A 27,526-nucleotide genomic window follows, 5' to 3' on the forward strand; every position below is an offset into this window, starting at 1 on the left:
ATTGTTACAAGGCCAGGTCAGTCAATCATCCAGACTGTTGCCCTTGCAACTATTGAAAAGGCTGCTGCCCCTCTTCAGAAACCACACGTTTGTCTGGCCTCTCAACAGATTTCCCTCCGTTGTGGTTGTACCTACGGTACGGCTATCTGTATCGCTGAGGCACGCAAGCCTCCCCACCAACGGCAAGGTCCATGGTTCAGGGGGTGGGGGGGGGGGGGGTTGTTTATATAATGAACTGATAATTTTGCTTACTTCTAACACACTTGTTTATAGAATGATGAAATACTTAGCAGGTCACTGTGAGTGCTACCTATAACTCCCCTTCAGAAAAGAAAGCTAACTACCCACATTGAGGATAGTCACTTGTTACAAAATGTGCTTCCTCTGCACAACTCCTCTCCCTAGTGGCTCTTGCTTCATCCATACTATACACCCCCATTTAAAAGCAAATTATTTTATTGTCAGCTTTCTTACTTCTGAACTGGTATACATTGGAAGATCTTGAGTTGCCAAAGCTTTATGTCTGACAACTACTGTTACTAATAATAATAACTCTGCAAAGGCCCTGCAGCAATTTAGTAACCATTATGTAGTTACTGTTGTGTTGCGCCATCAATTAGATGGATTATCTGTTGCCAAATGAATAATGAATCAGGAACTACCTACAACTCAAATAAGGCATTTTGATGAGATATTAAAGCACATGTAATGTGTATGTCTCAGTTTTACTGTCATAGATACATGGTACAAAGTAAAAAGTTTATGTGTAAAAAGTGGACCATGTGGGTAGAAGTTGTATATTCATTCATTTCATAAGCTTTAACCTCAACCAAATTGTGTCACGGGTTAATGCTTATGTTTGAAAAAAAGCTGAGGACTGGTAAATTAGTAATCAGTATTACAGTCTTACAAAATGTTAATAATATCAATTATCTTTAAAAATAATTTAGTTTTGTAACGGTAACACAATCGAGCGCTTTTGTTTTTGCCCCTTAGAACATTTCATTTTGCCTCCAAGTTGAGAACCGCTGTAGTAGAATGATACACACATTGCAAATTACAATTGCATCGCTGGATGTTATTCAGAGAGCACATTGCAGAGTTAGAGGCCTGAGTTTTGTAAAAATACGTTAGCATCACCCTCTTTCTTTAAAAAAAAATAGAGTAATTAGTGCTTTTATAAGCAATGTAATGGTTGTTTGGATGGCAATGCTCTGTGATTAATAAATCAGAGAATATATTACTTTGCTTCTTGTAAAAGACATTCTACAGCACATATTTTAAATGTGTGCTACATAGTCCAGAACATGAATCTGTGACCCCCAAAACCAACACAGCATGCCTGCACACATAAAATCCGAGTAAGTGCATCACCAAGCACACTTGAGAATTGTAGGAGGACTCTGTACAAGGTAGGAAAGCTGGAACAGGTAACTGACGAATCACTTAAGTGCAGAGGACGAAAAAGTTTTGATTGAACCACCTCCGCGTTTGTCCTCAAAAGAGTGGAATCCCATTCATGTTCCCAACACAACTTATTAACCAGGGTATGGTGATTGTAGTGTTGACAGCTGCCTGGGTGAGATGTTATGTTCGCTTGTGAGTGATACGTCACACTAAGTAGTAACTGAAGCAAATTTAATAAATACGAGGTGTGGCTAGAAAAAAACCGGACTAGTACTGGTGAAACAATTAAACGAATGCAATAAGGCTGAAAGTCGCGTGGCCTGTCACGTGACTCTCGCTCCGCCTACTGCTCGAGTTTCATCTGCCTCCTGCACTCAGTCTGCCCGTGGCGTCTGTTTTAAGTAGTTGACGTTTTGTCTGTGCGTCGGAAACTGTTGAGTGTACAGAAAGAACAGCGTGTTAACATCAAATTTTGTTTCAAACTAGGAAAATCTGCAAGTGAAACATTTGTAATGTTACAACAAGTGTACGGCGATGATTGTTTATCGCGAACACAAGTGTTTGAGTGGTTTAAACGATTTAAAGATGGCCGCGAAGACACCAGTGATGACACTCGCACTGGCAGACCATTGTCAGCGAAAACTGATGCAAACATTGAAAAAATCGGTAAACTTGTTCGACAAGATCGCCGTTTAACAATCAGAGCAGTGTCTGAGTTAACAGGAGTTGACAAGGAAAGTGTTAGGCAGATTCTTCATGAAAGTTTCAACATGAACAAAGTGTGTTCAAAAATGGTTCCAAAGTGTCTCACAATTGAACAGAAGGAACGCCGAAGAATGATTTGTTCTGACATCCTGGAAAACATTGAAAGTGATCCCACCTTCTTACAAAATGTTATTACTTGCGATGAATCGTGGTTTTTTACTTACGATCCCGAAACTAAACGCCAATCGATGCATTGGAAAACTCCTGGTTCTCCACGACAAAAAAAAGCACGAATGTCAAAATCGGAATTCAAGGCAATGATGATTGGTTTTTTTTTTTGACATCAAAGGGATTGTGCACATTGATTGGGTACCAGAGGGACAAACAGTGAATCAGCATTACTACATTAGCGTCCTGGCTACCCTACGTGAGCGAGTACGGAGAAAACGGAACGATTTGTGGAGAAAAAAAGTCATGGATCCTTCACCAAGACAATGCCCCAGCTCAGAGTGTGTTGTCAGTGAAGACGTTTTTGGCAAAACACAACATTCCCATCTTAGACCATCCACCCTACTCACCTGATTTGGCCCCCTGTGACTTTTTTCTTTTCCCTAAAGTCAAGTCAGCTTTGAAAGGAACTAGATTTGAGACTGCTGAAGCAGTAAAAGAAAAAGTGACGGAAGTAATCTGCAGCATTGCTATGAACAGTGGAAAATTCGTATGGAGCGGTGTAGAGACCGAGGAGGAGAGTACATTGAAGGAGATAACATGAAATTGTAAATAATTTTAAATAAATGTTTTTTCCAGCATCAGTCCGGTTTTTTTCTAGCCGCACCTCGTACACGCCACTCTATTTCCTTTCTAAGCCAGGTCCGCAGCTTTTGGTCTAGTGGCTAGCGTTGCTGCTCCGGTTCCCGGACAGTTTCGGGATTTTCTCTGCCCAGGCACTCGGGTGTTTGTGTTGCCCTCATCATTTCATCATCATCATTCGTGATAGTGGCTCGATCTGACTGTGTAAAACTTGGACTGTGTAAAAATTGGATCTTCGTACGGACGCTGATGGCCGCGCAGTTGAACGCCCCACAAACCAAAGACAATCATCCCTAAGCAGCCATTTAGAAGGCGTACAATAATGGTGTGCATACAAATTAGACGCAGGTTGATTGTCGTAATACACATGAATGGTTACAGATCTCTAATTGTGGATCACAGTCATCCAAAACTGTACAAAGAGATTGCGGGTTGCAGGGTGTATCGCTTCAGAACATTAGACTTCACAATACGTTCAAATACTGATATTAACGAATTATAATTTGTTCCCACAAACAATGTTATTCCACAAGTCCTAAGAAAAAGAACCAATGTGTCGAATGGATTTAAATCATTCCCTGTTAAAGAAATTTCTTCTTTAAGTGTAACGAACGTGTTACGTGAATGCAAAAGAAAATTGGAAATGGAACTAAAACTGGAGTATATGACGAAAACAGCTACCATAACAGAAGAATATAAACTGATACTGGAGAAATAGTATATTTCGTGATAGGTGGATTGGTCGTCACAGCACCATACCGTGGCCCGCACCTTCACCGGATCTGAGGTCCCCGGATTTCTTTCTGTGGGGAAAGTTGAAGGATATTTGCTGTCGTGGTCCACCGACAACGCCTGACAACATGCGTCAGCGCATTGTCAATGCACGTGCGAACATTACGGAAGGCGAACTACTCGCTTTTGTGAGTTATAACGTGACACGTATTGCCAAATGCATTGAAGTTGACGGACATCATTTTGAGCATTTATTGCATTAATGTGGTGTTTACAGGTAATCACGCTGTAACAGCATGCGTTCTCAGAAATGATAAGTTCACGAAGGTACATGTATCACATTCCAACAACCGAAATAAAATGTTCAAACGTACCTACGTTCTGTATTTTAATTTAAAAAGCCTACCTCTTACTAACTGTTCGTCTAAAATTGTGAGCCATATGTTTGTGACTATTACAACGCCATCTATCACAAAGCAAAAAAAGTGGTCCAAGTAAAACACTCATATTTCTTTACGTACTACACGAATATACACTCCTGGAAATGGAAAAAAGAACACATTGACACCGGTGTGACAGACCCACCATACTTGCTCCGGACACTGCGAGAGGGCTGTACAAGCAATGATCACACGCACGGCACAGCGGACACACCAGGAACCGCGGTGTTGGCCGTCGAATGGCGCTAGCTGCGCAGCATTTGTGCACCGCCGCCGTCAGTGTCAGCCAGTTTGCCGTGGCATACGGAGCTCCATCGCAGTCTTTAACACTGGTAGCATGCCGCGACAGCGTGGACGTGAACTGTATGTGCAGTTGACGGACTTTGAGCGAGGGCGTATAGTGGGCATGCGGGAGGCCGGGTGGACGTACCGCCGAATTGCTCAACACGTGGGGCGTGAGGTCTCCACAGTACATCGATGTTGTCGCCAGTGGTCGGCGGAAGGTGCACGTGCCCGTCGACCTGGGACCGGACCGCAGCGGCGCACGGATGCACGCCAAGACCGTAGGATCCTACGCAGTGCCGTAGGGGACCGCACCGCCACTTCCCAGCAAATTAGGGACACTGTTGCTCCTGGGGTATCGGCGAGGACCATTCGCAACCGTCTCCATGAAGCTGGGCTACGGTCCCGCACACCGTTAGGCCGTCTTCCGCTCACGCCCCAACATCGTGCAGCCCGCCTCCAGTGGTGTCGCGACAGGCGTGAATGGAGGGACGAATGGAGACGTGTCGTCTTCAGCGATGAGAGTCGCTTCTGCCTTGGTGCCAATGATGGTCGTATGCGTGTTTGGCGCCGTGCAGGTGAGCGCCACAATCAGGACTGCATACGACCGAGGCACACAGGGCCAACACCCGGCATCATGGTGTGGGGAGCGATCTCCTACATTGGCCGTACACCACTGGTGATCGTCGAGGAGACACTGAATAGTGCACGGTACATCCAAACCGTCATCGAACCCATCGTTCTACCATTCCTAGACCGGCAAGGGAACTCGCTGTTCCAACAGGACAATGCACGTCCGCATGTATCCCGTGCCACCCAACGTGCCCTAGAAGGTGTAAGTCAACTACCCTGGCCAGCAAGATCTCCGGATCTGTCCCCCATTGAGCATGTTTGGGACTGGATGAAGCGTCGTCTCACGCGGTCTGCACGTCCAGCACGAACGCTGGTCCAACTGAGGCGCCAGGTGGAAATGGCATGGCAAGCCGTTCCACAGGACTACGTCCAGCATCTCTACGATCGTCTCCATGGGAGAATAGCAGCCTGCATTGCTGCGAAAGGTGGATATAGACTGTACTAGTGCCGACATTGTGCATGCTCTGTTGCCTGTGTCTATGTGCCTGTGGTTCTGTCAGTGTGATCATGTGATGTATCTGACCCCAGGAATGTGTCAATAAAGTTTCCCCTTCCTGGGACAATGAATTCACGGTGTTCTTATTTCAATTTCCAGGAGTGTATAATAAAAAATGGGGGTTCCTATTTTTAAAAAACGGTGTTGATATCCGTTTGACCTATGGCAGCGCCATCTAGCGGGCCAACCATAGGGCCACCTGGTTTCCCCCTTCAAGTTAGACAAGTTTCGTTCTTTGTAGTTTTTTCGTTTGACGCTTATTTCGGGAGATATTTGGCTCCGTCACGATCAATGGACCACCCTGTATAAGAAATAAAACTGGACCCACAACTGAACCCTGTGGGACTCGGTAAGTGGTTTCTGCCCAGTCGCCAAAATTGGTCTGATATTTATCTCTTTGTGCTCAGCACTACCTTCTGTTTTTATGTTGTTGCCTCTTTTGCAGGAGGGCGCGGCCAACGGCGAGTCGGGCGCGGGCTCTCCCAAGAAGTCCCCGTCTCGCATCCCGGGCCGGCGGGCCGCCTCTTCGCCCACCAAGGCGCCGCGCTCGCCGCTCAAAGCCAAGCTCACTCCCACACAGGCTGAGGCCCCACCAGCGCCAGAGAAGAAGAGTGAGTACCAGCCTGCCATCCTACACACCAGCACTGCCACTGCTCGCATAGAAACCGCGGCTACGGGGCCCTGAAACGTTACACTGTTACAGTACATTAGTCCTGTCTACACCAAAGAAAGTGGTCCAGGCATGCGTATTCAAATACAGAGATTTGTATTCAGGCAGAATACGATGCTGCGGCGGGTAATGCATACATTAGACAACAAATGTCTGCTACAGTTGTTAGATCGGTAACTGCTGCTACAGTGGCAGCTTATCAAGATTTAAGTGAGTTTCAAGTGATGTTGTAGTCGGCGCACGTGCGGTAGGGTACAGCTGACGATGTGCAGGCGCCCTGGTGGTCCCGGTCTCCTACGGTGGACTGGATGGCCGAGCGGTGACCTCTCCAGTTGTCAGGATGCTAGGAAATGGCTGTAGAAGCGTCAGAAACGCCAAAGATTATTAATTCGTAACAACTTTATTCCTGCCGAGTACAATGTGGCTTGGTGATATCAACGACCTTCGCCGAGTCCTCGCTGACTCGTAGAGATGACACCGGCTCCAGGCCGCACCAGTCTTGCTAGCGCAGCGCCGCGTGCTGTGACGTAGCGGAGGAATGTCCTTACTTCGGCCGCGAGTAGCTGGCGGCGCCCGGCTGGCAGGCCGGCTCGACAGCGGACAGCAGGTGGCTCCGGGTTGGAGTCCTGACGCTGTCGGCACGAGAGGCGTTCTCGTAGTGCGGGGTGTACTCTATGCCACCCCGTCCTCTTCCCTGCTCCTCCTGGTGGCTCGTCCGCGGTGGACGGGCGGAACGGGCTGCAGTCCCCCAGCGTCGTCGGCTCACCCGATTGTGACGGCGGATGCACAGGGCCCAGGCCCCGCACCATCTCGACGACGGCTCACTGATGTCAGCATTGGCGGCGAGCGAGTCTGCCGCGATGTCTGCTAATCCTGGGTTGACGATTGGCAGCGGCAGCAGAGAGGACCAGAGCTGGTACTGTCCCCTCACGTCTGCTGCTGGATGGGCCGCCCTTACTGCTACATCTCCTTAATAAAGATTAACATGTCGATCACCGTGCTGAGCGCTACGCAGCGACCCAGTACACATCTCACTGCAAGTCTAACTGCGAGTGCGAGTTGCTATCAAAGCTGGCGTATTTAAAGGGAGCACGAGCGACGTCCTGACGTCATGCTCGTTTGTAATGACCGCATTCGTTCCACTTACACTGCTGATTCATCTGCCGTACTCGCCCCTTAGGTGTTCTTGCGACAGAGTTACGTGTTGTTGCGGCAGACTTACGCGAAGTTGTGAAATGCAGTACAGCTGACGCTATACCTCTGTCTTGCACTCTACGGAAGTCTCCGTCTAACACAAACCCGCATGCTAAGCAATTCTGTCTCGCCTGTTGTGTGTAGCCAGGCCATTGCCCCTGCGAGGCGACACATTCCGATGTATGTGCAATCCTCCTGCCTACTGCCTCTGACTCTCGGCATAGGCAACGAAACTTTGGCAATATTCCACGTTTCCAACTCTTTACTATGATGCGACACTACAGACGAAGTGGGGATTTTCCCACACAACCATTACACGAGTGTACCATGTATGTCACGAATCTGGTAAAACATCAAATCTCTGACATCGGTGTGGCCGGACAAAGATCCTGCAAGAATGGGACCAACGACGAATGAAGGGAACCATTCAACGTGACAGAAGCACAACGCTTCCACAAATTCGTGCAGATTTCAATGCTCGGACGTGAACAAGTGTCAGCGTGTGAACCATTGAACGAGACATCATCGATGTGGGCTTTCTGAGCTGAAGGCCCACTCGTGTACCCCCGATGACTGCACGACACAAAGCTTTACGTCTCGCCTAGGCCCGTCAACACCGACATTGGACTGTTGATGACTGGAAGCATGTTCCCTGGTCAGACAAGTCTCGTTCCAAATTGTATCGAGTGGAAAGGCGTGTCTGGGTATGGCGACAACCTCATGAATCCATGCAACCTGCGTCTGAGCAAGAGACTGTTCAAGCCGATGGACACTCTGTGTGGGGCGTGTGCAATTGGAGTGATATGGGACCCCTGATACGTCTAGATTCGACTCTGACAGGTGACACATACGTAAGCATCCTGTCTGAACACCTCCATCCATTCATGTCCACTGTGCATGCGACGACTATAATATCACGTTCAGACTCATTTCAATCTTGATACCCTGCAATTGCGGCAGCAGTAACCAGTCTAACAACTGCTCCAGACACTTGTTAGCTGATATGGGCGTTGCCGACCACAGCGCACTATTCTGCCTGTTTACATATCTCCGTATTTGAATACGCATGGCTATACCAGTGTCTTTGGCGGTTCAGTGTATAAATGAGTACCTGTCTTGAAACTTCCTAGCAGATTAAAACTGTGTACCGGACCGAGATTCGAACTCGGGACCTTTGCCTTTCGCGGGCAAGTGCTCTACCATCTGAGCTACCCAAGCATGACTCACCCCCCGTCCTCGCAGCTTTACTTCTGGCAGTATCTCGTCTCCCACCTTCCAAACTTCACAGAAGCTCTCCTGCGAATCTTGCAGAACTAGCACAGCTGAAAGAAAGGATATTGTGGAGACATGGCTCAGCCACAGCCTGGGGGATGTTTCCAGAATTCGCAGGAGAGCTTCTGTAAAGTTTGTAAGGTAGGAGACGAGATACTGGCAGAAGTAAAGCTGCGAGGACGGGGCGTGAGTCGTGTTTGGGTAGCTCATATGGTAGAGCACTTGCCCGCGAGAGGCAAAGGTCCCGGGTTCGAGTCTCGGTCCGGCACACAGTTTTAATCTGCCACAGTGAAAATCTCATTCTGGAGTCTCTGTCTTGTTACGTTAAAGCACGATGTCAGGAAGCATTTCTGGCTAGTTGTGTGCTCCACCAACAATCTTGAAATCACTTTCTTCTTGTACATGTATCGCTTGTGAATCGAGTGCACGGCAGAGCGGATATGTGACGTGGTGAATGTGGTGTCGTGTTGCAGAGGTGCCGATGAACAAGGTCCAGGTGGGGTCCGCGCCGTCGCCCAACCTGAAGACGGTGCGCTCCAAGATCGGATCGCTGGACAACGCGAGCTACAAGCCGGGCGGCGGGCAGGTCAAGATAGAGAGTCGGAAACTGGACTTCAGCAAGGCGCAGCCCAAGATCGCCGCCAAGAACGACGCGTACGTGCCGGGCGGCGGCGACAAGAAGGTGAGTCCATGAAAGCTGGCGCTGAGGTGCTCCACCCCACCCCATCCCACCCCACTACAAGACACTACCTTGGGCTGTCAATGATGCTGGGTGTCAGCTGTGCTGGGTGCGTTTGATTGAGCAAAAAAAGGCATATCGTAAGTAAGTTGTAGTCTTCTGAAACTTTAGAAGCCACTCCTTACAATTTTCATTTTGTGTGGCATTTTTCCCTATTTCTTAGAAACCACTTTGAGACCTGGTGGTAGTCAAGGGTCTTCCATGTATAGCGATTTTACGACTATGACGAGTGGGGCCTGAGGATGGCATCAATGTAATGCTGAAACTGGTAGCACATAGAAGTTCATAAAATAAAATATTTTTCTACAATACATACCGTGTTGGTAAATTATTGCATCAAGAAGTTCAAGCCAACCGTCGTTCCACGATCCATAATGGATCAACGAAGAGGCCTATAAGTGGTCTTGACTAAAATAGGGGCGAGTGATACACGACAGTTGTACAGATGTATAGATAGTTTCAGTCTATTGTTGTCCCCACTGACTATCAATAGTGTGTATCCCTTTTTTGTTGTATGACTGAAACTCAAAAGATCTTCCAGTTTCTCTACAGCCCAGTTAGGTCGTATGTAATTCCACTCAGGTGATAAAGGGGGTTCCGGACCCCTGGGCTGCTCCCCCTCCCCCTTTCCTTCTTTGGCTTCTTCTCCGCGACGTGTGAGATAACATGTCAACCGTACTTTTCTTGATTGCTGTATTGGTTGTGGTAGTACGAGGGCTATCCACAAAGTACATTACGTTTTGGAATTAAAAATAAATAAAGTATTGGAATTTTTTTTATTATATACAGATGAAAGCCACACTTAAATACTACTTTTCTACATAGTTCCCATTTAAATTAAGGCACTTATCGTGGCGATGGACGAGCTTGGAAATCCCTTCGTCGTAAAATTCGACCGCCTGCGCCTTCAACCACGTGGTCACCTCTTCTTGAAGCTGTGCGTCGTCATCAAAACGCTGCATAGCCAACCATTTCTTCATTGCTGGGAATAAGGGGAAGTCGCTCGGTGCCAGGTCGGGACTGTACGGCGGATGACGAAACAACTCCCACTTAAAAGATTCGAGAACTTCACGAGTGGCATTTGCCGTGTGGGCCCGGGCGTTGTCGTGAATCGCCAAGATCTTTGAGCCCAACTTTCCCCTGCGCTTGTTTTGTATTGCTCTTCTGAGGTTGTGCAGAGTTTGGCAATACCTTTGAGAGTTTATTGTAGTGCCCCTTTCCAGGAAATCCACAAACGTCACACCTTTTCTGTCCCAAAAGAGGTAACCACGTGGTTGAAGGCGCAGGCGGCCGAATTTTACGACGAAGGAATTTCCAAGCTCGTCCATCACTACGGTAACTGCCTTAATTTAAATGGCAACTATGTAGAAAAGTAGTATTTAAGTGTGGCTTTCATCTGTATATAATAAAAAATTTTGCCAATACTTTATTTATTTTTAATTCCAAAACGTAATGCACTTTGTGGATAGCCCTCGTACATCAGTAACTGATGTGTTGGGTTCCAGTTCGCTAGATCTGAACCCGATTGAACACATCTGGGATGTGACTGAACATGGCGTCAGAGCACTCATCGCCCCCCTCCCTAGAATTTATGGGTATTATATGTAGATGGTACCTGTTCTTTCGGACATGTCCGAAAGGTAAGATTGTCTGCTGCGAGTAATGAGTGTAATGGGCAGGGGCATGAGGACATTAAGTTGGCAGTCAGTTGCAGCCACACTATTCTCTGTGATGTCAGTGGCTCAGATTGATGGAGCGTCTACCATGTAAGCAGGAGATCCTGGGTTTGAGTCCCGATCAGGGCACACATTTTCAACTGTCCCCGCTGATGTACATCAACGCCTGTCGACAGTTCAGGGTCTTGATTTACTTATCGTTTCATTATGGGTATTAGGTGACCTGTGTGTGCAGATCAATCAAGCTCTCATTGCACCCATGCACACATTTTCAACTGTTCCCGTTGATGTACATCAACACCTGTCGACAGCTCAGGGTCTTCATTTGCTTATCATTTCATTATGGGTATTAGGTGACCTGTGTGTGCAGATCGATCAAGCTCTCATTGCTCCCATGCCACAACGTGTCGCCGCTGTTATCTGTGCCATAGGTGGACATAGTTAGGTATTTGGTCATAACATTCTGGCTGACCAGTGTATTTCGTGTATTTGGCCGGACACGACCTTCAAAAGGCAGACATGCCTGGATAAAGCCGGGCATGTGGCAACCCTTGGTGGGCGGCCAAACAACGTGGCAGCACGTGTGGTGTCTCGCAAATGCCTGCTGTCCGAATATCTCGGGGTCCGCGTTTCTCCAGCATTTGTGTGAACCAGCCTTTACAAGGCAGCTTGATTACGTCATTAAGAAGAGGCCGTGTGCCTCGCTGGACGGGCCAGAAGGCTACAGCCACGGCTGGGCTGTAATAACGCAGAGGCTGCCGCCGGCGGCTCGCAAAGCCTTTGTGACACACACACACACACACACACACACACACACACACAGACAGAGCCCTAACGAACCGCTACCCCCATCCCCCACCCTCAACCCGGGTTCCACGCCTCGCCCGTTGCGCCCCATTTGACTCGCTCTGTGTAGCTGGCACTGAGAATGCCGGCTCGTTAACCGCACCCCAGCGCCCATGCCGCTACTACTGCATGCTCTGGCTCACTCCGAGACAAAACCACTTCACTTCTCTGGCAGCGCAGCATCTTCCAAGAACCCTCTCCCCCGAGAGATCGTGCGAACTCACATGAGGAGGCCAGGACGTTTGGAGCGCGGATTTACTGCAAACTTCGTAGACTCGTAGTTCTCCATGAGGACAGCAAAACGTGTAAGCAGTAGCGCGTACTTCTAAAGCGTTATTGAGAAAATCGCAAGATAATTTCAGTCGTCACATATATACCTGTGCATGGCCATTTTTACCATGAAGTGGTTAGCGTTCAAGCCCGGTGTTCGCTGGATCGAGTCCCGTTCGTCAGTTTTTTTTTTAAATTTTCAACTCAGTCATTTTCTTTACTATTTATATTACAATTGGTATAATGGAAAAATACGTGTAATCGGATGGACTTTTATTAAATTTACAATGTTATCTGGCAGTCTACAAATTTATATTATCAGAAATAATATTCATAACTATCGACTAGTAAACGACCAAATGCATAAAGTGGTACTGAAAATGTATTCTTGTCCGTGATTTGATAAATCTCTTATACCTGGAAGGAGTGCGAAACGACTTGTTACCTGCAAGTTTTGACCGCCACAGACGGCTTTCGAAAGATGTACAATTAATCGTCGCTTTCGACATTACGAGTACAAGTTGCAGGATGCCATTTTTCTTAAAAACATGGAAAAAATAAAGTTAAACGGTACCAGCTGCATTTAATAAATCCTATGTTTCCGCATACACAAGGTCTTTTGAGGTTTTCCGTGGAAAAACAAACCTAGCTAACATTTTCAGAAACCTCTCTTTCAGCCGATAATTTGGAATCAAACCATGCATAACGCAGTATTTCCTCAAATATCGGCGCTGGTAATTGGTCATGCAGCATCGAGTTTATTTTAATGGCGTCTTCAAGAAAAGCAATTTCTCATTCTCTTTCGATTAAATACGAACAATTTTGAAGACACGGACAATCATCTGGAGTGCCCCAGGGAACTGTGGTAGGTCCGCTGTTTTCTGTCTACATAAATGATCTTTTGTATATGGTGGATGGCAATGTGCGGCTGTTTTCTGATGATGCTGTGGTGTACGGGAAGGTGTCGTCGCTGAGAGACTCTAGGAGGATATAAGATGACTTGGACAGGATTTATGATTGGTGTAAAGAATGGCAGCTAACTCTAAATATAGTTAATTGTAAATTATTGCAGATGAATAGGAAAAAGAATCCTGTAATGTTTGAATATTACATTAGTAGCGTAGCGCTTGACACAGTCACATCAGTTAAATATTTGGGCGTAATTTTGCAGAGCGATGTGAAGTGGGACAAGCATGTAATGGCAGTTGTGGGGAAGGCGGGTAGTCGCCTTCGGTTCATTGGTAGAATTTTGGGAAGATGTGGTTCATCTGTAAAGGAGACCGCTTATAAAACACTAATACGACCTATTCTTGAGTACTGCTCGAGCGTTTGGGATCCCTATCAGGTCGGATTGAGGGAGGACATCAATTCAGAGGTGGGCTGCTAGATTTGTTACTGGTAGGTTTGATCATCACGCGAGTGTTACCGAAATGCTTCAGGAACTCTGGTGGGAGTCTCTGGAGGAAAGGAGGCGTTCTTTTCGTGAATCGCTCGTACAGAGGCATATAGGTAGTCATTTTTCCCTCGTTCTGTTTGGAAATGGAACAGGGAGAGAAGATGCTAGTTGTGGTACAAGGTGCCCTCCGCCACGCACCGTATGGTGGATTGCAGAGTATCTATGTAGATGTAGATGTAGATTTTCATTTATAAACTTCAAATACTTAGCATTATGTGCTCAAACACGGCGGTTCGCATGACGAAACAGCGATGTTTCCATGTCACGGATCTTGTGCTGTGATTGGCTTTGATGAGCAACCCGGACAACCGTCATGCTAATTTACACACCGCATTTATGCTTGTGTATTACAAAAATATGCATTTTTAAATGATAAAACGCACACAACCACTCAGCTGCATCGTACATTTCTCTGTTAAAATTGCGTGTGTACCCATGTCCGGATTTACAGAGTTTTTGTTGTTGATTCATGTTAACACAGGGTCTGGGCACGCCACATTCCAGCACTTTCATCCTAACCGCATGTTCCAAAATTGCACACTGAATTCATATTGTGTTGTTTTCGAACCCGTGGTATGCTGCTGTTATTCGCAAGAACGTAAAACTCACCACACCCATGCACAGTACATTCACAGAAACAAACTTGCTAGTAACGCACATTACCCACAGTCAGCAAGCGGGGAAACTAAAGTAACGGGACGTGTTTGGCTCATGGGGTACATTTCACGCGCTCTTGCCTTTAAGAATTCATGAAATTCGCGCTAGGTTGTGATACGTACGTTACCGTACTCCAGTGCGATCTGGCGAGACATCTGCAAACTTATCCCAACGGGAATAGATTAGCCAATGGCAGAAACAAAAAAAACTGTCTAAAACGCTACCAAAACAATAACATTAAACGTCCATGACTGACACAGTCAAGCATAATAGAGATATACAGAGACATGGATTCGACAGCGAAGTTCCAACAACTGGATTCATTCCCACTTGATGTAAGGAGTGGAACGTCAGAATTGTGTGTACGTTGGTAGGACACCCTTAGGCTGAAACACCAGTCTTCGGGGCGCCCGTAAGAGCAGTGCTCCCAGGAATCCGCACTGCGAAACCTCTGCTACACAGAAGCGGGATTTCAAGGCACAGCCTGAAGACTAGCTACTACCTGTTCGAAAAACATCACGTGGTATTACATATCAGCAGTTCCGAAAACGTTGACCACCATTAATTAACTGCATGTGGGAAATATGCGCAATGCGTTCTGATAGTTTAAATTCTATAATACGTTACTGAGAATTTTTTTAATATATATTTTGGAGTGGCTCCGCCTCAAGGCGTTTAATTATAAGCCGCGCCCGGGTAGTGGAGACTCTTAACCCTGCATTGCCACTGTGTCCGCTCGTATCACCTTGGCTATGTTCGGTCTCTTAGACCCAATTTGCTTCTCTCTCCCTTTCGTGACTGGGAATACAAAAAGGCCTGCCACTGATTTGTGTTGTGTATGTATAAAGTAAGCAAACACGTCTGCTATGGATTTTAATACATTTTTGTTTGTAATACTACATAGTTCATAGTGTTCCAGATGTACCAGGGCTAGTTCGTAGATCGTAAACCAGTTGTCCATGGTTACATTTTTTTATGTTTGGCAAATATGATTAGACAACCTTTTCACGAAGCCAGCTGCACGGCTACTCCGCATATAAGGTCCCCATTTGGTTGCTATCCTCAATAAACTTCCAAATTTTGAGGTGCAAGTTGTTCTTGCACCAGCTAGACTGAAAACTTCCATTCTATATTTGCCAGGTTTGAGAGGAATGTACATTCTAAAACTACATCGTCCTCGAAATTTTACAAGCATTTCATCTACAGTCACATATTCTCCAAGAAAATAGTGCGCCTTGAAGGTTTTTTGTGAACAAATCAAAGATATTTCATGTTGTTGTTGTGGTCTTCAGTCCTGAGACTAGTTTGATGCAGCTCTCCGTGCTACTCTATCCTGTGCAAGTTTCTTCATCTCCCAGTACCTACTGCAACCTACATCCTTCTGAATCTGCTTGGTGTATTCATCTCTTGGTCTCCCTCTACGATTTTTACCCTCCGCGCTGCCCTCCAATGCTAAATTGGTGATCCCTTGATGCCTCAGAACATGTCCTACCAACCGATCCCTTCTTCTAGTCAATTTTTGCCACAAACTCCTCTTCTCCTCAATCCTATTCAGTACCTCCTCATTAGTTATGTGATCTACCCATCTAATCTTCAGCATTCTTCTGTAGCACCACATTTCGAAAGCTTCTATTCTCTTCAGATATTTCATACAGGAGCCAATTTATGCTGTATTCCTCTGTCGGACCTAGCTGACATATTATCAAATCTTAGAGACTATATCAGGAACTTGAACCTCTGTAGAATCATTGCAGGAGAGAATATTCCTAATTCTGTACCGTCTCTGTCCCAGATTTCTTCCAAACTTACCCGAAGCAGCCTTGTATATGCCACCCAAATACACCAGACCAATAAAGTCTTGAATTTCAACTCTGTCTGTCTCATAAAAAAAGGAATGAGAAGAAAACATGACGCATAGGTTCGTTCATGTAACTACTTCATCCACAATTTCATCAGCGAAAAGCATCCGTCATATTTCTATTTCTGTCTTTTTATCGTTGGCGATTTCCTCACACCTCAAGAATGTGATAAAGTATCATGTGATCTAGTCTTGATACGAGGATTACGAATGTCTTTCATCCATTTAGCACGCCCGTCCTTACCAAAACAATGTTTATTATTATTTTGATTTCTATCACTCTCATCCTGAATTCCTTAACTTTCTGTATCGTGTTTACATATAGTTTTCACCTGATTTCTCACTGGCCGTTTCATTTAGCAATTTATAGTTACACAGATCTTTCTCATCCATCTTAGCCCTCTTCTGAAATAAAGAGGGTCATTCAGCCTACTGTGTGCTAAATCCGTGTTGTCTTACAAAAGAGAGACCACTAGTGCTGCTTTGGTTCCTGAAGACCCGAACAGTACTTACCTCATTGCTACTGGCAGCAGTCCCTGATATGGCAGGGGGGGGGGGGAGTAGGGACGGGGGGGGGGGGGGGAATTGGGGTATCAGAGAGCGCAAAATTCAGATTCTTGAAGGAAAAAACCTTGTTCCACAAAAAGCCTAGTATCCAGCGCACGTTGTTCGATCGATTATTCATATGATTTTGAAAACATTCCAGTTAGTTTTTGGACATTTTTGAACACGTTGATTTCTGAACGAATCATAAGTTGATGATTGAACGTGTGCGTAGTGTACATGATGTCTCTGCCAGGGAAATCCCCGTCACGTCTAGAAATAAAAAACTTTCCCGCAGACGAAAGGGGAGGTTATTCGAGCTGAGGCGTAAAAGTTTTCCATTACTACTTTTCGATCTCATACCTGAGAAACTGGACTGTATGAATGAAATGAGGAACTACTTTCTAACATAAAACTTTTTGCTTGTAGTAGGTTTAATAGGTTTTTGGTATTGGTACTTCGTGGATTATATTCTGTCTTGTTATTTATGTAATTGAGGTATATAAAAATGACCATTTGTGCCACAACAGTATATCTTATTTGGTGTGTGTTACAACAAATGCAATGTTAGAAAGACTTATTTCGTTTTATATACCAGACAATAACAAAATAGACTTAATGAGATCGAGAAATCACACCAGTTTCCGGCACTATTCGTATTAACTGCTTTTTCAGTGTTAGATAACGACATTTTGATTTTTCATGTAGCAAAACGATTCACGAACGTTGGCGAGATAATAGATTCTTTCGTAGAAAAGAAAGCACGCCGTGTAAAGCATTGAAGAAACGTGTACTGTCTTTGCTTGTCTCTTGTCCTTAATGGTTGTATGTTTTCTATAGTTAATTTTATATCACACAAAAGAGAAAGTTATTAACTAATAGGCGATAAAGAGTGCAAATCTTCTGAAGAGTTCTTATTCTTACAGTTACGAATAATTCCACCCAGTATGAGCGTCCCACGATGGGACACAGCATCTCCGAGATAGCGATGAAGTGGGGATTTCCCCGTACGACTATTTCACGAGTGTACCGTGAATATCAGGAATCCAGAAAAAACATCAAATCTCCGATATCGCTGCGGCCGGAAAAACATTGCAAGCACGGGATCAACGACGACTGAAGAGAATTGTTAAACGTGACAGACGTGCAACTCTTCCGCAAATTGCTGCGGATTTCAGTGCTCGGCCATCAACAAGTGTCAGCGTGGGAAACATTCAACAAAGCAGGAGCGATATACGCTTTCAGAGCTGAAGACCCACTCGTGTACCCTCGATGACTGTACGACACAAAGCTTTACGCCTCGCCTAGGCCTGTCAACACCGACAATGGACTGTTGATGAATGGAAACATGTTGCCTGGTCGGACGAGTCCCATTTCAAAATGTATCGAGCGGATGGATGTGTACGGATACGGAGACAAACCTCATGAATCCACGGACTCTGTACGTCAGCAGGAGACTGCTCAAGTTGGTGGAGACTCTGTAATGGTGTGGAGCGTGTGGAGTTGGAGTGATATGGGACCCCTAATACGTCGACGTACGACTCTGACAGGTGACACGTACGTAAGCATCCTGTCTGATCACCTGCATCCATTCAGGTCCATTGTGCATTCCGACGGACTTGGGCAGCTCCAGCAGGACAATGTGATACCCTACACGTCCAGAATTGCTACAGAGTAGCTCCAGGAACACTCTTCTAAGCTTAAACACTTTCGCTGGCCACCAAACTCCCCAAAAATGAACATTATTTGCCATATCTTGGATGCTTTGCAACGTGCTGCTTAGAAGAACCTTCATCTTCTCGTACTTTTACGAATTTATGGACAGTCCTGCAGGATTCATGGTGTCATTTCCCTCCAGCACTACTCCAGACGTTAGTCGAGTCCAAGCCACGTCGTGTTGCGGCACTTCTGCGTGCTCGCGGGTGGCCTACACGATGTTAGGCAGGTTTACCAGTTTATTTGGGTCTTCAGTATAACAGTTAACACAATACTTTCAAATAAGCCTTACTAAAAATTGAACTTACGACATTGCACTCAGGCGGTTCTTTGTGAGAACTTTGTGCGTTTACTTTTTCATGGAGGGAATAAGCGAGTATCAGAAGTAGGGTAGCCATTCCGGCCGAAACGACTTGAAGTCTGCTCCCTGCATGTCATTCCTACGCTGCCTGAGAGCGGCCCGTAACGACCACGGTCTACACGGGCCACTAATCCCCGACATTTCTTCCTCATTAACCCCTGACAAGTGCGAGAATTATCGCACAATCAGCTTAACAGCTCATGCATCGAAGCTGCTTAAAAGAATAATATACAGAAGAATGGAAAAGAAAATTGAGAATGCGCTAGGTGACGATCAGTTTGGCTTTAGGAAAAGTAAAGGGAGGAGAGAGGCAATTCTGACGTTACGGCTAATAATGGAAGCAAGGATAAAGAAAAATCAAGACACTTTAATAGGATTTGTCGACCTGTAAAAAGCGTTCGACAATATAAAATGGTGCAAGCTGTTCGAGATTCTGAAAAAAGTAGGGGTAAGCTATAGGGAGAGACGGGTCATATACAATATGTACAACAACCAAGAGGGAATAATAAGAGTGGACGGTCAGGAACGAAGTGCTCGTATTAAGAAGGGTGTAAGACAAGGCTGTAGCCTTTCGCCCCTACTCTTCAATCTGGACACCGAGGAAGCAATGATGGAAATAAAAGAAAGGTTCAGGAGTGGAACTGAAATACAAGGTGAAAGGATATCAATGATACGATTCGCTGATGACACTGCTATCCTGAGTGAAAGTGAAGAAGAGTTAAATGATCTGCTGAACGGAATGAACAGTCTAATGAGTACACAGTATGGTTTGAGAGCAAATCGGAGAAAGACGAAGGTAATGAGAAGTAGTAGAAATGAGAACAGCGAGAAACTGAACATCAGGATTGATGGTCACGAAGTCAATGAAGTTAAGGAATTCTGCTACCTAGGCAGTAAAATAACCAATGACGGACGGAGCAAGGAGGACATCAAAAGCAGACTCGCTATGGCTAAAAAGGCATTTCTGGCCAAGAGAAGTCTACTAATATCAAATACCGGCCTTAATTTGTGGAAGAAATTTCTGAGGATGTACGTCTGGAGTACAGCATTGTATGGTAGTGAAACATGGACTGTGGGAAAACCGGAACAGAAGAGAATCGAAGCATTTGAGATGTGGTGCTATAGACGAATGTTGAAAATTAGGTGGACTGATAAGGTAAGGAATGAGGAGGTTCTACGCAGAATCGGAGAGGAAAGGAATATGTGGAAAACACTGATAAGGAGAAGGGACAGGATGATAGGACATCTGCTAAGACATGAGGGAATGAGTTCCATGGTACTGGAGGGAGCTGTAGAGGGCAAGATCTGTAGAGGAAGACAGAGATTGGAATACGTCAAGCAAATAATTGAGGACGTAGGTTGCAAGTGCTACTGTGAGATGAAGAGGTTAGCACAGGAAAGGAATTCGTGGCGGGGCGCATCAAACCATTCAGTAGAAAAAAAAAAAAAAAAAAAAAAAAAAAAAAAAAAAAAAAAAAAAAAAAAAAAAAGAGACCTTTATATTCCTCCCTTATTTCCAAACACAGTCCGATCCCGGTGTGGCGTTATACCACCTGAAAAATAGCTTCTGCACACACAATTTTAACAGCATTTTCACAATGCGAGGTTTTGCCGGCACAGAATACACGTATTCATTAGGTGTATTTAATCACTCCTATTGTTTGTTCCCCATACGCGCACCAGCAGGCCGGCAGAATGCAGCGGTGCGTGGTTTTGCGGTACCCGCCTGTATAGTAATCCGGACAGAGGCGCTGTTAGCAGACAGCTCGTGTCGGCCGGCCATTTAATAACGCACGCATTGCGCATTGCATGTGCAGGGAAGGACACGGCGAGCAGCGGGGTGGAGGGGAAGGGGCACAAATATATTCGGCCCGTAATCCCAGCACCTGCGACGAAACCACGATTACCGCGCCAATGGTAAACCCGGTTCATCCCTGCATCGGCCGCTGTAAATAATCCCAGCGGCTGTGTGCGAAACCAGATAAGGCCGGTGATTCAAAGAATCCGCCTCGCACCGTTTCAAAAGTGTAAAACTGTGCAATCCATAAAACTTAAAAATTTAACACCCCAACACTACAATATCATTGAGTCACAGACTCACACAGAGTATATACAGGGTGTTACAAAAAGGTACGGCGAAACTTTCAGGAAACATTCCTCGCAAACAAAGAAAGAAAACATGTTATGTGGACATGTGTCCGGAAACGCTTACTTTCCATGTTAGATCTCATTTTATTACTTCTCTTCAAATCACATTAATCGTGGAATGGAAACACACAGCAACAGAACGTACCAGCGTGACTTCAAACACTTTGTTACAGGAAATGTTCAAAATGTCCTCCGTTAGCGAGGATACATGCATCCACCCTCCGTCGCATGGAATCCCCGATGCGCTGATGCAGCCCTGGAGAATGGCGTATTGTATTACAGCCGTCCACAATACGAGCACGAAGAGTCTCTACATTTGGTACCGGGGTTGCGTAGACAAGAGCTTTCAAATGCCCCCATAAATGAAAGTCAAGAGGGTTGAGGTCAGGAGAGCGTGGAGGCGATGAAATTGGTCCGCCTCTACCAATCCATCGGTCACCGAATCTGTTGTTGAGAAGCGTACGAACACTTCGACTGAAATGTGCAGGAGCTCCATCGTGCATGAACCACATGTTGTGTCGTACCTGTAATGGCACGTGTTCTAGCAGCACAGGTAGAGTATCGTGATAACGTGCTCCATTGAGCGTAGGTGGACGAAACTAAAATGAGCTCTAAAATGGAAATTAAGCGTTTCCGGACACATGTCCACGTAACATCTTTTCTTTATTTGTGTATGTGGAATGTTTCCTGAAAGTTTGGCCGTACCTTTTTGTAACACCCTGTATATTACACAGAGTATTGTAATTTGCCCAGTAACCCCTCCCATCCCTGGTTCTTTATTTCTCAGATCCGTCTCGATCACACAAACTTTTACTCTCCACTGTTACCAGTTTCGGCTACTGCCATCTTCAGAACATAAAATATTCTGATACAGTATCAACATCAAGTAGCTCCTCTTCATTATAGTGCCCTCTGCTAGTCTCAGTGCTTTTTTTTTTTTTTTTTTTTTTTTTTTTGTATAGATAGCAGACGCATTCTGATCATCACCAGCACGTAAAGTGTATCTACATATTTCGTTTGTCGTTGATACTACACCAGAATATTTTATGATCTCAAAATGGTAGCAGCTGTAACCGATAATAAAGTTTGTATTATCAAGACGGACCTGTAAAATAAAGTCCCAAAATATGATCACGGACTCATTTTCAGACATTATGTCTTGAACTGATAGACCTGATTCTTTAACTACTCCAACTCTCATTCATAGAAGAGCTTCAAATTGACATTGTTGATATTTTAAAAAATATCGGTAAACCGATATATCGATATTTAGAAGACGTCAATGTCGGGCGTTCATATATCGAGAATTATATATCAACAGAAAATATATAGACGCGTAGGGTTAGTAGTATCGGGTGCACATTGTAAATGTAGTGCAAGTCCTAGAGCTGTGTATTTAAGTACTGATTCATTATTAGAAACTCGGCACATCAACAAGCTAGTACCCTGCCTGTACCACTTCGTGCAAGAATTGAAAGAAAAACTAAGCACTTTCACGCATGGCGATAACTACTTTGCTGACAATGGTAATTGCACGTAAGTGGCACAATAAAAGATATCCGTCCGGAACACTCCATGTCGACTTTCCTCCTTTTTTCGTTTCTGTAACTGCCAGCGCAATAAACAGAAACCGCAACGTTTAGCTTCACCACGCAATTTTGAAACTACAGCGAGTCAAAATTACGTGGTGAAGTCAAAACGTTGCAGCTTCTGTCGGCAGCGCCGAGCGCCGATTACGCCAGTATTTCCCCTCACGCGTCTCCGACCCCCGCAAAGACTGGTCTTATCATTCAGATTTTTGTTCTTCGGTCTCAGCAACTGTTTTAAAACATGCCGATGTGAAGAAATATTAGTTGCGTTAAAAATTATTTTTTAACGCCACCGGTGTGCTATTTCTTCACACCGGAAATCTTGTTATTCCATCCACACTGCCACCCCCCCCCCCTTTCCCCAACAGTGCAACGGAACTTATTGTTTGTGCCACATATACTTCCTTCACAAAGTCAAAGAGAAAGACTGGACGTGATTACAGCTCACAGCTCTTTCTCACAGTGAAAGTAAAATCATAATCTGCTACAAATTCAAATGAATAACTTCAAATACTTATCCAAGATTCCGAAAAATATAATATAAAATAAAAATATAATATAAAATACAGGGTGTTTCAAAAATGACCGGTATATTTGAAACGGCAATAAAAACTAAACGAGCAGCGATAGAAATACACCGTTTGTTGCAATATGCATGGGACAACAGTACATTTTCAGGCGGACAAACTTTCGAAATTACAGTAGTTACAGTTTTCAACAACAGATGGTGCTGCAAGTGATGTGAAAGATATAGAAGACAACGCAGTCTGTGGGTGCGCCATTCTGTACGTCGTCTTTCTGCTGTAAGCGTGTGCTGTTCACAACGTGCAAGTGTGCTGTAGACAACATGGTTTATTCCTTAGAACAGAGGATTTTTCTGGTGTTGGAATTCCACCGCCTAGAACACAGTGTTGTTGCAACAAGACGAAGTTTTCAACGGAGGTTTAATGTAACCAAAGGACCGAAAAGCGATACAATAAAGGATCTGTTTGAAAAATTTCAACGGACTGGGAACGTGACGGATTAACGTGCTGGAAAGGTAGGGCGACCGCGTACGGCAACCGCAGAGGGCAACACGCAGCTAGTGCAGCAGGTGATCCAACAGCGGCCTCGGGTTTCCGTTCGCCGTGTTGCAGCTGCGGTCCAAATGACGCCAATGTCCATGTATCGTCTCATGCTCCAGAGTTTACACCTCTATCGATACAAAATTCAAACATGGCAACCCCTCAGCGCCGCTACCATTGCTGCACGAGAGACATTCGCTAACGATATAGTGCACAGGATTGATGACGGCGATATGCATGTGGGCAGCATTTGGTTTACTGACGAAGCTTATTTTTACCTGGACGGCTTCGTCAATAAACAGAACTGGCGCATATGGGGAACCGAAAAGCCCCATGTTGCAGTCCCATCGTCCCTGCATCCTCAAAAAGTACTGGTCTGGGCAGCCATTTCTTCCAAAGGAATCATTGGCCCATTTTTCAGATCCGAAACGATTACTGCATCACGGTATCTGGACATTCTTCGTGAATTTGTGGCGGTACAAACTGCCTTAGACGACACTGGTTTATGCAAGATGGTGCCCGGCCACATCGCACGGCCGACGTCTTTAATTTCCTGAATGAGTATTTCGATGATCGTGTGATTGCTTTGGGCTATCCGAAACACACAGGAGGCGGCGTGTATTGGCCTCCCTATTCGCCAGACATGAACCCCTGTGACTTCTTTCTGTGGGGACACTTGAAAGACCAGGTGTACCGCCAGAATCCAGCAACAATTGAACAGCTGAAGCAGTACATCTCATCTGCATGTGAAGCCATTCCGCCAGACACGTTGTCAAAAGTTTCGGGTAATTTCATTCAGAGACTACGCCATATTATTGCTACGCATGGTGGATGTGTGGAAAATATCGTACTATAGAGTTTCCCAGACCGCAGCGCCATCTCTTGTTGAAAATTGTAACTACTGTAATTTCGAAAGTTTGTCTGCCTGAAAATGTACTGTTGTCCCAAGCATATTGCAACAAACGGTGTATTTCTATGGCTGCTCGTTTAGTTTTTATTGCCGTTTCAAATATACCGGTCATTTTTGAAACACCCTGTATATAATATAATACAAATACAAAAAAAAGGAAAACTTCGAAAATTAAATTATAACATGCTACTCTAAGCCCTGCTAACTGATAATCTACGACGGTGAGTCAAATGAAAACCTTAAATTTGTAATAACACACCGAAATTTCGCGCCGTTATCCTGTACGTTGGTAAGCGTGCTAAAAACAGCCTGCTGAATGGCCTGTAGGTGGCAGCATAGTGCAGATGCACACATACCGGCGCAGTATCAGTATAAAGATGGCCGCCCCACTTGCGACTTGCAGCAGCGAAGAACAGCGTTGTGTTATTCGGTTTTTGCGTAGTGAAGGTGTGAAACCTATTGAAATTCCTCGAAGAATGAAGGTTCAGTGCGGCAATGCATGTTTGTCACAGCAGCAAGAATGGAGTAGGAAATTCGCAAATGGTGTGACTTCAGTGGAAGATGCTCCTCGTCCAGGTCAGGCACAACGAGTTGTGACTCCACAGAACATTGCAGCAGTTGAAGCCACAGTGAAGGAAAACCGCCGAGTGACAATGAATCAAATTGCAGCATGTTTACAGATTATTCATGCGTCAGCACACCACATTCTGGCCGGCCGAAGTGGCCGTGTGGTTAAAGGCGCTGCAGTCTGGAACCGCAAGACCGCTACGGTCGCAGGTTCGAATCCTGCCTCGGGCATGGGTGTTTGTGATGTCCTTAGGTTAGTTAGGTTTAACTAGTTCTAAGTTCTAGGGGACTAATGACCTCAGCAGTTGAGTCCCATAGTGCTCAGAGGCATTTGAACCATTTGAACCACATTCTGCACGATGTGCTCCAGTTTCACAAAGTATCTGCAAGATGGGTGCCACGGCAGCTGACTCCTGAAATGAGAGAACGACGTGTTGATGCTTGGGAAGAACTTCTTCAGCGCTTTGAGCGAGAAGGTGATGGCTTCCTTGCAAGAATCGTTACTGGGGACGAAACCTGGGTTCACTTCCACCAACCGGAAACGAAAAGAACGAGCAAGGAATGGCGCCATTCCTCATCAGCAAAACCAAAGAAGTTTCGAGCAGAACCATCAGCAGGGAAGGTTATGCTGACTCTCTTTTGGGACGAAAAAGGCGTCATTTTGGAGCATTACATGCCTAGAGGGACCACTGTCACCAGTGCATCATACACAGATCTCCTAAAAAATCATCTGCGGCCTGCAGTCAAATCAGAGCGTCGTGGATTGCTGTCAGCAGGTATCCTTTGCAACATGACAATGCAAGGCCCCACGCTGCCCCTACAGCAGTTGCAACAATCACAGACCTGCATTTCGAGTGTCTTCCTCATCCACCATACTCACCAGACCTTGCCCCAAGTGATTTCCATATGTCTGGACCACTCAAAGACGCAATGGGAGGAAAGAAGTTCCGTTCTGATGAAAAGGTACGCTACGCGGTGCACGAGTGGTTGCGCACACTACCAAAAGAATTTTTTTAAAGAATTTAAGCAAGCGCTGGAGGACTTGCATTGAGCGTGGGGGAGATTATGTTCAAAAGTGATACAGCTTCGCACAATAAGTAATATTTTAAAAAAATATTTAAGGTTTTCATTTGACTCACCCTCGTAATTTCCGCAGACCGTATGATGATGCGTAGAATAAGCAATACACGTCACATGTGAAGATAAATGGAACCTATCTTGTGCAACCAAGAATGCTTTTTCTGTATGTAAATTGTTTTATTAACGTTCTCAGTTGAAGAGGAGCAATGTACTGGTGACAGTTTGCAACAGAATGAAATAAGAACAAAGGAAAAAAGTGTCACTTACAAGTATGCACATCCTTTGTGTCTCTTTTACACTGACAGTGACCATAATTAACAGAAACTGTTAGTAGATTAAAATTTAAAAAATCACAGACGAGTACAGTTTCAAGCGCTCGAGCTCTGTGCCCTTCAATGTGGCCATGTTGCACTTCATGATGGTGGGCATCTTTATATCAGGGTTTTTCTACTATTTACCTGGGTGAGAGCGTACTGAAGAGCCAAAGAAACTGGTACAGACAAAGAAACTGGTACAACTGCCTAATGTCATTTAGGAACCCCGCGACCATGCAGAAGTGTCACAACACGACGTGGCATGGACTCGACTCATGTCTGAAGTAGTGCTGGAGGCTATTGACGCCATCAATCCTGCAGGGCTCTCCATAAATGCGGAAGAGTACGAGGCGATGGAGACCTCCTCTAAACAGCACATTGCAAACCATCCCAGATATGCTCAATAATGCTCATGTCTAGGGAGTTTGGTGGCCAGCGGAAGTGATTAAACTCAGAAGAGTGTTCCTGGAGCCACTCTTAAGAATTATGGACGTGTGGGGTGTCGCATTATCCTGCTGGAATTGCGCAAGCCCATCGCAATGCACAATGGACATGAATGGAGGCAGGTGATCAGACAGAATGCTCACGTACGTATCTCCTTTCAGAGTCGTATCTAGACGTATCAGGGGTCCCACATCACTCCAACTGCACATGACCCACACCATTACAGAGGCTCCACCAGCTTGAAAACTCTTCTGTTCACATGCAGCATCCATGAATTCATGAGGCTGTCTCCATACCCATACACATCCATCCGCTCGATACAATTTGAAACGAGACTCGACCGATCAGGCAACATGTTAACAATTATCAACAGTCCAACGTCGGTATTAACGGGCCCAGGCGAAGCGTAAAGCTTTGTGTCTTGCAGTCGTCAAGGGTACACGAGTGGGCCTTTGGGTCCAAAAGCCCTTATCGAAGGCGTTTCGTTGAATGGTTCTCACGCTGATACTTGTTGATGGCCCAGCATTGAAATCTACAGCAATTTGCGAAGGTTTGCACTTTTCACGTTCAACGATTCTCTTCAGTCGTCGTTGGTCCCGATTTGGCAGGATCTTTATATGGCCGCAGCGACGTCGGAGATTTGACGT

General features: G+C 45.4%; 1 protein-coding gene across 1 annotated transcript in view; it reads left to right on the plus strand.

Annotated features, from left to right (window-relative positions):
• LOC126427973 (nascent polypeptide-associated complex subunit alpha, muscle-specific form-like) overlaps positions 1-27,526 on the plus strand; it is a 243,096-nt gene that overhangs the window by 25,628 nt on the left and 189,942 nt on the right. Inside the window, exons 4-5 of the mRNA XM_050089859.1 lie at positions 5,951-6,116; positions 9,115-9,323. Of these exons, the coding sequence (XP_049945816.1) occupies positions 5,951-6,116; positions 9,115-9,323 (375 nt within the window). The remainder of the gene's footprint in view (positions 1-5,950; positions 6,117-9,114; positions 9,324-27,526) is intronic.

This window comes from Schistocerca serialis, chromosome 12, assembly GCF_023864345.2.
Source record: "Schistocerca serialis cubense isolate TAMUIC-IGC-003099 chromosome 12, iqSchSeri2.2, whole genome shotgun sequence".
Classification (NCBI taxonomy): Eukaryota; Metazoa; Arthropoda; class Insecta; order Orthoptera; family Acrididae; genus Schistocerca; species Schistocerca serialis.